Source organism: Heterodontus francisci, chromosome 38 (assembly GCF_036365525.1).
Source record: "Heterodontus francisci isolate sHetFra1 chromosome 38, sHetFra1.hap1, whole genome shotgun sequence".
Classification (NCBI taxonomy): domain Eukaryota; kingdom Metazoa; phylum Chordata; class Chondrichthyes; order Heterodontiformes; family Heterodontidae; genus Heterodontus; species Heterodontus francisci.
Genome location: NC_090408.1, coordinates 8,237,547 through 8,250,109, shown reverse-complemented (window position 1 = coordinate 8,250,109; position 12,563 = coordinate 8,237,547). Strand labels below are relative to the sequence as shown.

Sequence of the window (12,563 nt, the reverse complement as noted above, 5' to 3'; positions counted from 1 at the left end):
ATCAGCGCAGATACTTTTACCTTGGTGGGCAACCGCTCAGCTTTAGAATCAGAGTCACAACCCTCATGGACAGCCACATTCCACAGACACGCCAGGACCTGCACAACATCACCTTGGCCATGAGCTCGGATCTGCAGTGGAAAGACAAAAGAAGGAAGCCTGGAGACTTTTCCTAATCCTAGTCCTTCTCTGGAGGGCAGGGAGGTTCCTGCAAGCCTTGAAAGGGAGGAGGAGAGGCTGCCCTCCACATAATGGGGGCTCCCGTCAGGGTGCTCTGAGTGTGAAACCGGCTCTTCAGCCCCTAAGCCAGTGAGCCCAGCTCCAGCAGCCACGTGGCCTGAGGAGAGTCCTGTACCAGTACAGGAGACCCTCAGGCAGCCGGGGCCCTCCAGGCCTCAGGCACCCAGAGGGCGGCTGCCAAAGTCATCTCAGGCACCCAGAGGTGTCCTGTTCAGCAGCCTGCCTCCAGCACAGCTGCTAGCACAGAGGTAACACTGCGTAAGAGCACCTGCAAGCATATAAAATCACCTAATTCACACATGGGCATTCACGGTTGACACAACTATGCTATATACAGTGCAATTAAATGCTCTTTTGTGCCAATCATTAGCCTTCATTGTGTGAAAACCAGTTTCCACCATGCCTTAATTGTGAGCCTTTAAATTCGAACATACCCCTTAGTGCAGTGCCAAAGTGACTAGGGGCTTCATTATCATGGCAATGTGACTGAAGAACTAATCAACAATATGCTCTCCCATGGGCCCTAGCACACAATGTAGTTGCTCTGCATTCAGGTAACACAGAAAGGAAGGAGGCAGAAGACTACAAGCATTCTCATTGAGTAGACATCAGGGTGGCTGAAAGCAGATCATTATGAGGTTGTCTGTTGCCTCCGTTGCGCATCGCTCACCATGCCTCGCCCCAATCGCTGTGTTGTCATCTTCCATAGCTGCTTGGCCCTGTCTCTCCTCTGCATCCTCTTCATCAGAGGATGCTTGTCATTCACACAGGTCTTCCTCATGTAAGACATGCCCCCTCTGTAGTGCTAGATTATGCAGAGCACAGCAGACCACCACGATATGCAAAACCCTCGCTGGGACATACTTGCAGGGCTCTACCAGATTGACCAAAGCAGCGGAATCTCACCTTCAGCAGCCCAATGGCCTTCTCAATGGTCACTTGGGTGGAGCCGTGGCAAGTGTTGTACCTCTCTTCAGCAGCATTACAAGGGTTCCTCAGAGGTGTGAGAAGCGATGTCTTCAATGGGCCACACATGTCCCCAAGAATCCACTCCTGAAGGCGAGAGGGGGTAGTGAAAAGCTGAGGCAGCTGAGACTGTTGAAGTATGCAGGCATCATGGCTGGTTCCCAGGAAGCGGGAACACACCTGCAGGAAACACTTTCGGTGGTTGCTGACCATTGATGGTTGATTGAATGGAAGCCTTTCCTGTTGATGAAGGCGGCTGGTTTGTTCATGGGAGCCTTGATGTCCACAGGTGTACAATCAATTACACCTTGCAACTCTGGGAATCCAGCTATGGCTCTGAAGCCGATGGTCCTCTCGGCCTGACTGTCAGCGTCTGTCTGGTAGTGCTCTTAGTTGCTGGCCATCTTGAACAGGGCACTGGTCACCTCCTTGATGCCGCAGTGGGCTGCTGCTTGGGAGACCCCACCAATGTCCCCGTTGGATCCCTGAAAAGATCCCGATGCATAAAAGTCCAGTGCCACGGTTATCTTTAGGGCCACTGGCATAGGGTGCCCCCCCCCCAAATCCCATTGGTCACAAATTATCCTGCAAAAGGCCAGATAGGTCTGTGACAGCTTCCCTGGACAGCCGTAATCTTCGCTGACAGTGTCACTGCAACATCTGGAGATAGGTGATGTGAGTCCTGTAGACTCTATGGCATACGTGGGTCCTTCTTGACCTTACCGGCTGCTGCGTCTTGAAGCTTCTGGGTGAAGCACAGCTGCCTCTTTGGCCGGCCTAGATCGGAGGTGCCTCAATACACCAAGGGGACCCAGAAACACAGGGTGAATGAGACCCATGGCAGGTGCCCTGGGGCCTTCAGCTCCCTTCAGATGCAGACAGGAGCCTGTCTAGGCAACTATGTATGTCAGCCTTTGCTCGTCTGGATGCCTAATGTGCTTCAAGACTAAAGGTTAATGTTGGTCAACCATCTTTTCCAGCTGTGTGAGACAACACACACATTACATAATTTATGGTACGCTCTAATGGCCCTCCAACACACACAGCCTCTACCCTTGCAAAGAACCCCCCTGATACACACACACATCTTGCAGAGCAACCTTGTTACACACCCCCATCTTGCAAAGCACCCCTGTTGCACACATCCCCCTTGTACAGTATCCTCGGTACACAGAACCCCCTTGTACAGCATCCCCAGTACACAGAACCCCCTTCTACAGCATCCCCGGTACACAGAACTCCCTTGTATAGCATCCCCGGTACGCAGAACTCCCTTGTACAGCATCCCCGGTACGCAGAACCCCCTTGTACAGCATCCCCGGTACGCAGAACCCCCTTGTACAGCATCCCCGGTACACAGAACTCCCTTGTACAACATCCCCGGTACACAGAACCCCCTTGCACACTCAGCATAGCAGCAATGGCTGCAGTAACCCTGACTTCCCCTTTGCAGCTATGATCAGGTAACCTTCATTTTTGTGGCACTGAGGCCGCTCCGAGGGTCGCGAATCTGAAGGCACATGATTGCTGCATGTCATCTACGAAATTACGGACCATTCATAGAATCGCAAATAATTACATTCAAATTAATGATAAACAGCATTTTAACAATTTAAGTTAGGTTGCCGTCGCGTCAGGGTGTCAATACTGCTATGTTACTTCCCCACTTTTGACAAAATCGGGACACTGCAGCACAGAACTGGGTTTCGGGCCAGACGGCTTTGCGGCTATTCTCCGTCCCCCGACGCTACCGAGCATACCTTGGACAGGAGCACAAAATTCAGCTCAAAGAGTACGCCAAGGCTGCAAGGTGTTATCTCTTCATTGTTAGGTTTGAACAAGGCAATGACTAGAATAAAATATATGAACGTAACAACTGCCCCTAAGTGGGTAGCACTCTCACTCCTGAGTTGGAAGGTTGTGGATTCAAGGGCCACTCCAGGACTTGAACTGAAAATCTAAGCTGACATTCCAGTATAGCTTTGAGGGAGTGCTGCACTGTCAGAGGTGCCATCTTTCAGATGGGATGTTAAATCAAGACTCTGTCTGCCCTCTCAGGTGGATGTAGAAGATGCCATGGGACTACTTTGAATAAAAGCAGCAGAGTTCTCCCTGGTGTCCATCCCTCAACCCATATTACTAAAATTGATAATCCGTTCATTATGACATTGCTGGGAGCTTGCTTTGCACAAATTGGCTGCCACATTTCCTACATAACAACAGTGAGTACACTTCAAAAGTACTTCATTGACTGTAAAACACTTTGGAACGTCTTGTGAAAGGTGCAAGTTCTTTCTGTTTTTTCTTTACTGGGCCATTCTTCCCATTGCATCTGATCCCTCGAGCAGGAATTCTCCCAACATGAAAATCAATTGGTTTAATGTCAATGTAATCATAAAAATCTTCTGAGGAAATAAGTGCAAAAAACTTCCCTATATTACTGTCACATACAAAGAAGCAAAGTGCTTCACATCCAGACTATCACAGTGCTAAACAGCAGAATGATGGCATCCCAGGTCAAGAGGAAATAGAGGGTTGACTTACTGGGACCAGCCATTCTGACTATCAGAAAGACATGGTCGCGGAGCAGTAACTTAATTGCATTCCTGATTTGTGTTTACAGATGAGTGGATTTAACTTTGTCACAGAGGAAAGGGAACAAAAGCAAAAATAAAGCAACAACAGTGTACATTTATATAGTGCCTTCAACATAGTAAAATAATAAGACAGATAACACATAGATCAGATATTCCTGATTCTGTATTTGAGTGCAATGAATCATCTACGTGCAGAGCACAGAGGAAACTGAGGCAGGAAGATCGCAGCTGGGAACAGACCCAGCCTCATTCTTTACTCATAAACTGGTAAGCAATCAGGTGCATTCTGTCCCCAGCTGGGATCCTCCCCACTCTGGCTTCTTACTACATGCTCTGCTCTAGTGGTGCTCCTTTACACCCAAGTATATGAAGAGTGAAATCTGTCCCAGCAGGTTTAGTTTGTTTGGCAAAAAACTACAACAGAAAAATTGTGAATGGCAGCAAATCATTATTAATTACCCAGGAAACTGTGGGCTGGTTTCTCCTCAACTACGCGGATCCTCCTGGCACCGACAGGGATCACAGCAGCTTCTACGTAACCTGAGGCAACAAAAGTTAAATAGATCAGGAGGGTTTTCTACGAATGGCATTCAACAGCTTCCTTTCCAATGTCTCAATCCAGCAATTGCATAAAGATTCAACAGTCCAAACCACATCAAGAATCTACACATGGTACAGCTTTTGGATACTGACCCAATTATGCAGACCAAGTCTGAGGAGTGCTGGGACTCTTTCAAAATATACAATTAATTATGTTGAGAAGCTACTGCTCGGCAGGAGTGAGCTGTTAACCAAAGAGAATTTTCAGCACTTCACAGTAAGTGGCTCCTCTGACACTCAGTTACGCTTGTTCTACCAGACTCTAATAAGCATGGATGGTACTTCAGATAGTATCACTGTTCCTAATGGGACTTAATATGTTCCTCACTTCTTACTTAATCTGTTCTCAGAATGTGGGTGACACAGGCAAGGCCAGCATTTATTGCCCATCCCTAGTTGCCCTGAAATGCTGGTGGAAGTTCTCCATATATTAAATTTAGTAATAAGTAATGAGCCAGATTTAGTTAACAGCTTAATGGTGCATCAACATTTATCTAATAGCAATCATAATATGATCAAGTCTAACATATTGTTTACGAATATACGAACTAGGAGCAGGAGTAGGCCACTCAGCCCTTCGAGCTGCTCCGCCATTCAATAAGTTCATGGCTGAACTGATTACTCCACATTTCCACCTACCCCCGATAACCTTTCACCCCCTTGCTTAACAAGAATCTATCTACCTCTGCCTTAAAAATATTAAAAGACTCTGCTTCCACCACCTTTTGAAGAAGAGAAATTCCAAAGACTCACGACCCACTGAGAGAAAAAATTGCTCCTCATCTCTGTCTTAAATGGGCGACCCCTTATTTTTAAACAGTGACCTCTGGTTCTAGATTCTCCCACAAGGGGAAACATCCTTTCCACACCTACCCTGTCAAGAACCCTCAGGATCTTATATGTTTCAATCAAGTCGCCTCTTATTCTTCTAAATTCCAGCGGATACAAGGCAGAAACGCAAAACAGCTACTAAGATTCTAGATATTTCTAGATAGTGAGATAGAAAGAGTTCAGGGCCGAATGTTCCTGTTAGATGGAAGAGCAAGGCTGGCAAGTTTAGGGAACCTTGGTTGATGAGGGATATTGAGGGTCTGGTCAGGACAAAGGAGGCATATGTCAGGTATAGGCAGCTGGGATCAAGCGAATCCGTCGAGGAGTATAGGGGATGTAGGACTACACAAGAAGGAAATTAGGAGGGCGAAAAGGGGTCATGAGATTTCCCTGGCAGATAAGATAAAGGAGAATCCTAAAAGATTCTATAAGTATATTAAGAGTAAAAGGGTAGCTAGGGAGAGAGTAGGTCCCCTTAAGGATCAGTGTGGCAATCTATGTGTGGAGCCACAGGAAATGAATTAAATGAATATTTCTCGTCTGTATTTACCGTGGAGAAGGTCATAGAACCTAGTGAGTTCAAGGGAGGGAACACCGATATCCTGGAGCATATCAACATTACAAAGGAAGAGGTGTTGGAAGTTTTGAAGCGCATTAAGGTGGATAAATCCCCAGGGCCTGACCAGGTGTATCCTAGGATGCTATGGGAAGCAAGGGAGGAGATTGCTGGGGCCCTGGCAGAGATTTTTGTATCATCGTTAGCCACGGGTGAGGTACCAGAAGACTGGAGGATAGCTAATGTTGTGCCTTTATTTAAGAAGGGCAGCAGGGATAAGCCAGGGAACTACAGGCCGGTGAGCCTTACATCAGTGGTGGGAAAGATGTTGGAAGGGATTCTGAGAGACAGGATTTCTATGCATCTGGAAAGGCGAGGTCTGATTAGGGATAGTCAACATGACTTTGTGCGTGGGAAATCATGTCTCACGAATTTGATTGAGTTTTTTGAGGAGGTGACCAAGAGGATTGATGAGGGAAGGGCGAAGGGCGCTGTCTACACGGACTTTAGCAAGGCCTTTGGCAAGGTCCGCATGGTAGGCTGGTCCAGAAGGTTGGAACACATGGGATCCAGGGTGAGCTAGCAAATTGGATACAAAATTGGCTTGGTGACAGGAGGCAGAGGGCAGTAGTGGAGGGTTGTTTTTCAGATTGGAGGCCGGTGACCAGTGGTGTGCCGCAGGGATCGGTGCTGGGCCCTCTGTTGTTTGTCATATATATTAATGACTTGGATGTGAATGTAAGAGGCATGATTAGTAAGTTTGCAGATGACACCAAAATTGGTGGTATAGTGGACAGTGAAGAAGGTTGTCTAAGGTTACAACAGGATATAGATCAACTGGGAAAGTGGGCAAGGGAGTGGCAAATGGAATTTAACGCAGACAAGTGTGAAGTGATGCATTTTGGGAAGTTAAACCAGGGCAGGACATATACAGTGAATGGCAGGGCCCTGGGGAGTATTGTTGAGCAGAGAGACCTTGGGGTGCAAGTACATAGTTCCCTGAAAGTGGCAACACAGATGAAGAAGGCTTATGGCATGCTTGCCTTCATTGGCTGAGGCACTGAATACAAGAGTTGGGACATCATGTTACAGTTGTACATGACGTTGATTAGGCCGCATTTGGAGTACTGGAGCGAAGGAGGCTGAGAGGGGACATGATAGAGGTATATAAAGTTATGAGAGGCATAGATAGGGTAGATAGCTGGAGTCTGTTTCCCATGGTAGGGGTGATTAAAACTAGAGGGCATAGATTTAAAGTGACAGGGAGGAGGTTTAAAGGAGATCAAAGGGGTAAATTTTTCACACAAAGAATAGTAGCTATCTGGAATGAGCTGCCTGAGGAGGTGGTGGAGGCAGGAACAGTAGTGACATTTAAGAGGCATCTGGACAGGTACTTGAATGAGCAAGGCATAGAGGGATATGGAATTAATGCAGGCAGATGGGATTACTATAGATCGGCATTATGTTCGGCATGGACGTGGTGGGCCAAAGGGCCTGTTTCTATGCTGTATGACTCTATGATTCTATAGGTAAGACTGACATCAATGGGATGAGACAGAGACTGTTTACAACCCTACTCTTTGGAAATTCCCCCCCATTGTAAAAGCCTTCTCAAAACACTTGATCATGCATCAGTGATCTCTCCTAGTCCTGCCAATAAGACCTGACTTCCACTCTTCTGCTTCGTGATGCGCCCTGGGTTGCTTATTCCATGTTGAGAGGTGCACATTTAGAGCTGCAATGCCAACACCATTTCAAAATATAAAAAATTATCAGAAATTGCATTTGTAATTTGATTAAAAATAAATGTAGTATAAACATCTCCATTATGTCCCATTCACAGTGAAGGCTACCAGACTGAACTAAGATGGGCAAAGTGACTGACATCACTTTCTGGGCAAGTGTGAGGAGGCCATGGTATGTGTTGTCTTTAGACAGTTCATTGACATTTCCTAGTGTGAAGAACAGTACTGATTTATTACTGGATATTTTGCATGCTGGCTATATGAGCTGGACGGATTAGGGAGGCAACAGTATCCGTTACATAAAAATAGAATGAGGTTCAATGTTAAGAGATTCTTCTTTTTGTATTTGTCAACCTGAAACGTTCACTCTGTTTCTCTCTTCACAGATGCTGTCTGACTTGCTGGGTGCTTGCAGCATTTTCTGTTGTTATATCAGGGATAAGTTACTGGCTCATGCAGTGAGTGTGGGTTTGCTAACAGCATTAAAAAGGAAGCTGGAAGAGTTCCTGAGATTGACCAATACAGAGAAGGAAGGAAGGTCACTGGGGATTCTCTCCCAGTCACTGCGCTTTCCTGGGATTTACTTCATTGCCCTTTGTTGCAGTGGGGGGAGGGGGGAGGAGGGGGTGCTGTGGGTGGTCAGAGAAGAACGTCCCCCAGTCTTTTCCTACATTGGCCCACGGTATCTTCCATCTCCCAGAAGATTAGATGCCTGGTGGGTACAGGAGACAGGTGGATAGGGATGATGATGTTCACACTGTTCCAGTAGAGGACAGACTCAATGGATTGATGGTGCAGTCTTTACCTACCATTTTTCATATGTTCAATGTGAAACCCAAATTTAAATAAAATCCCTTCTTCAACTAAATGTGTGGAAAAGCAGTCAAAATAAAGCATTAAAACAGTAAGTGCTGAATGATGTATCCTCCAGTTAACAAAATACTGTATTCTGCCCCTGTTTACTACTGCTTTTATTGGTAATGTATAATATTTTAGCCAATAACATTGTTGTTTGACACAGTGGCGCAGTAGGGCGGCGCAGTGGTTAGCACCGCAGCCTCACAGCTCCAGGGACCCGGGTTCAATTCTGGGTACTGCCTGTGTGGAGTTTGCAAGTTCTTCCTGTGACCGCGTGGGTTTTCGCTGGGTGCTCCGGTTTCCTCCCACAGCCAAAGACTTGCAGGTGATAGGTAAATTGGCCATTGTAAATTGCCCCTAGTGTAGGTAGGTGGTAGGGAATATGGGATTAGTGTCGGGTTAGTATAAATGGGTGGTTGTTGGTCGGCACAGACTCAGTGGGCCAAAGGGCCTGTTTCAGGGCTGTATCTCTAAAATAAAAAATAAAAAATCATGTGCCTTAAACAGATGACAGATGACTGGATAAGATTGCAATGTGGCGGAAAGCTGATACTTAAAGGATGAGAACAACACTAAGAACCAGCTGCACTTGTACAGCCAACACTCAGCTTGGGTGACATGAGATGAAACAGAGTGTTGGTAACTGTCATGTCGTTTCAGACCATTGGTGGCCTGTTTGAACAAGGTACTGATGAGCATTCCTTTAAAAGGCAGCTTTGACCAGATTCTAATCTTTACTCCAAACAGCTGAAGACAGCACATTTATTCAATTAGCAAACTAGATGATTGCATGCCCTGATGTTTACTTTCCCAGATGTTTGTTGACACTACTGGAGCTGCAGCTTGTATCACAGCAATGCTAACATTCAAATATACAAATCAACATAGAAGAATATCCCAAGGGGTTTGGCAATCAAGAAGAGGTAGTGAATGTTCTCCCAGCTACCTGAGCTGAACAAAGAAAAGTGCAAAAGTACTGTACAATAACACAGAGAAGTGATGGGGTGGCAGTCGGCCCCTTAAGTAATCCAGCTTTCTCTTCTACAATCTGGCTGTGGATTGGTTTCTAATCTACATATTTTTTGGATTTAACATTTCTGTTCCATAGCTCTAAATTCAAGGTAACAAGCGAGATGTAAGCCTCGATTTTAACCTAACCCACCAAGTGGAAATGACGTGTCAATGGAGAATAAAAACGGGCAGTGTATAAAATGGGCATCTGACCCAATCCCGTCCTGTTCCCACCTGACAGGCAGGTTAGGTTAAAATCAGAGTTATCTTGCCAGCCTTGGCTTAGTTGGTGGTATGCTCGCCTCACAATCAGAAGGTTGTGGGTTCAAGTCCCACTCCACAGAATTAAGCACATAATCTAGGCTGATGCTTCAGTGCAGGACCGAGGGAATGCGGCACTTTTGGAAGCATATCCTTCCGATTGTGAATGCAAAAGATCCCACAGGATTATTCGAAGAAGAGCCAATACTTACCCCTCAATCAGCATCACTAAAACAAATAATCCAGTCATTTATTTCTTTGCTGTTTGTGGGAGCTTGCTTTGCATAAATTGCAACATTGAGTACATTTCGAAAGCATTTAATTGGCTGTGAAGAGCTTTGGAATGTCCTAGAATTATGAAAGGCACTATAGAAATGTAAGCGCATTCCTTCGCTTTTTCAATTTTCACATAATTTATTGCTATGGATGTTGAGTCCAAGATTAGTATCTTTGCTACAATTGGCTGTTATAAGGATATTGCATTGCTGAATGAGACTTTGTGTGAAAGGGTACAATTTTAAAGTGGTATGCTACATTACAAAAACCACCAATTGCACAATGCACCTGCTTCTTCTTTTGGGCCTCCTTATCTCGAGAGACAATGGATACGCGCCTGGAGGTGGTCAGTGGTTTGTGAAGCAGCGCCTGGAGTGGCTATAAAGGCCAATTCTGGAGTGACAGGCTCTTCCACGGGTGCTGCAGAGAAATTTGTTTGTTGGGGATGGAGACAGTAAACAACACTGAGCCTTTCAAACAGGCACCAGAGAGTCATAGAGAGATACAGCACTGAAACAGGCCCTTTGGCCCACTGAGTTTGTGCCGACCATCAACCACCCATTTATACTAATCCTACATTAATCCCATATTCCCTATCACATCCCCACCATTTTCCTACCACCTACCTACACTAGGGACAATTTACAATGGCCAATTTACCTATCAACCTGCAAGTCTTTGGCTGTGGGAGGAAACCGGAGCACCCGGCAGAAACCCACACGGTCACAGGGAGAACATGCAAACTCCGCACAGGCAGTACCCAGAACTGAACCCGGGTCGCTGGAGCTGTCAGGCTGCGGTGCTAACCACTACGCCAATGTGCCCGTGTTATCCAGTGACAGACCTGTCCCCACCAGTACTGTACCCCAGTGTTAGACAGTGACACCACTCAAACAATCGGTACTGTCTCCAGGGGCATCCTGAACTAAGTCACAATGGACCAGTGGCACCTGAATATGAAACGCCGCTATTTCAGAATGAATGGGCTGGATTTTACCGAGCTCCCGATGCAGGCTCCATGGTGGGGTGGGGGAGTGGGGAGGGGGCAGAAGATCGTTCCGGCCAAGGCCCGTCACAGAGTCCGATGCCGGGAGGGCTGGGCCTGATCTTCCCGGCGGTGGCGAGGCTCCGTGGCACCCCTACCGCTGGGCAACGGGATCTGCATCTAAATATGTAAATGAATAAAATGAATACATTAACATGCACTTAGCTGGGATCATATGGGCCCTCCGTGATTTTCAGTGTGGCAGCCAGCACTCCCGGCCTTCACTTCCCCGTCTGGGGAAAGCAGGCACGACACTGGTGGGGAAGGGAGAGAGATAAGATTTTTAGTGTAGGGGTGGAGGGGGGGAAACGGGGTCAACTAATCGTCATGAGTGTGGGGGATGGTGGGAAAGGGTGAACTGCGAACTTTGTACAGTCTCGTGGAGGTGGGGGGGGGGAAGGTCATATTGTAAAGGTAAGTGTTTGGGGGGGGGGGGAAGGGCAAATACTTAATGTTATTGGTATTGGGGGGGTGGGAAAGGGGCGATAGTATTAAATTAAGCGACCGGGCTGGCTGCTGTTTAAAAATGGCACCAGTGCCTGGGTACAGGCAGATGATGCCATTGCTGGAGTTGGACAGCACCCCCACCCCCTCTACGTGACTGGGGGGGGGGCCGGGCCGGGCCAACCCGTGTACTTAAATGAGCCACCACACGGTAGATCGTGGCGGCTCGGCGATCATTCACCGTCGCTCTTAAAATCCAGCTCAATGTTTCTGACACAGAAGTTTAAGCACCACCCAGAGAGGAAGCTGAGGACCTTGAAAGGCAGATTCAGTGGTTTGGGTGTTAATTCCATGAGGAAGAACACAATGCCCTCCTGAAACTCTGTCACACAGATGAAGGACAATTAACAGGGTCAGAATTACCCACCTTCATTTATCTCACAGCTGAAAATCAATTAGATGGGAGCAGCAGGAGCGATTATATAGATTGCAGATCTTAACGTAGAAGTCAGTTAATGAGAAAGACTGCACTCTGATAATTACTATTGATGACCATTAATAATACCCTGTTTCACTGGAACAAGAGAAGCTGCTTGATTTAAGATGGTAACATCTATTATGACTTACCTTCTTGATGTCATTCATCTTTATGTGCAATGAATAGCTCCATCATTACAACATACCTTGTTTTGTTTTTGAAAATGTTCAGTAATTATGGCAGAGTTCCACTGGGCCCTCAGAGAAGACAAACTGCCAGATTTATCTGCCAAAATTACACAGAATTTACAGCACAGAAACAGGCCATTCAGCCCAACAGGTCTGATCCGGTGTTTATACTCCACAAGAGCCTCCTCTCACCTTACTCCATCTGACCTCATTAGCAGATCTAGTATTCCTTTCTTCTTATTGTACCTTATCTATGCTTTTCGTCTCAACTAATTCCACATTCTAACCACACTCTGGATAAAGGAGCTTTTCCTGAATTCCTTATTGGATTTATTGGTGACTGACGTACATTTGTGGACCCTAGTTTTGCACTCCCACCAAAGCGGAAAATATTTCTCTACATCTACCCTATCAAACCCCTTCATAAAGATACAAATCTGAGTGTTTCAGAATCTGAGTGAAATCCA

At 46.4% G+C, this 12,563-nt stretch overlaps 1 protein-coding gene across 1 annotated transcript in view; it reads right to left on the bottom strand.

The window, feature by feature from the left end:
- adamts17 (ADAM metallopeptidase with thrombospondin type 1 motif, 17) overlaps positions 1 to 12,563 on the bottom strand; it is a 679,121-nt gene that overhangs the window by 175,690 nt on the left and 490,868 nt on the right. Inside the window, exon 16 of the mRNA XM_068017704.1 lies at positions 4,263 to 4,343. Within this exon, the coding sequence (XP_067873805.1) occupies positions 4,263 to 4,343 (81 nt within the window). The remainder of the gene's footprint in view (positions 1 to 4,262; positions 4,344 to 12,563) is intronic.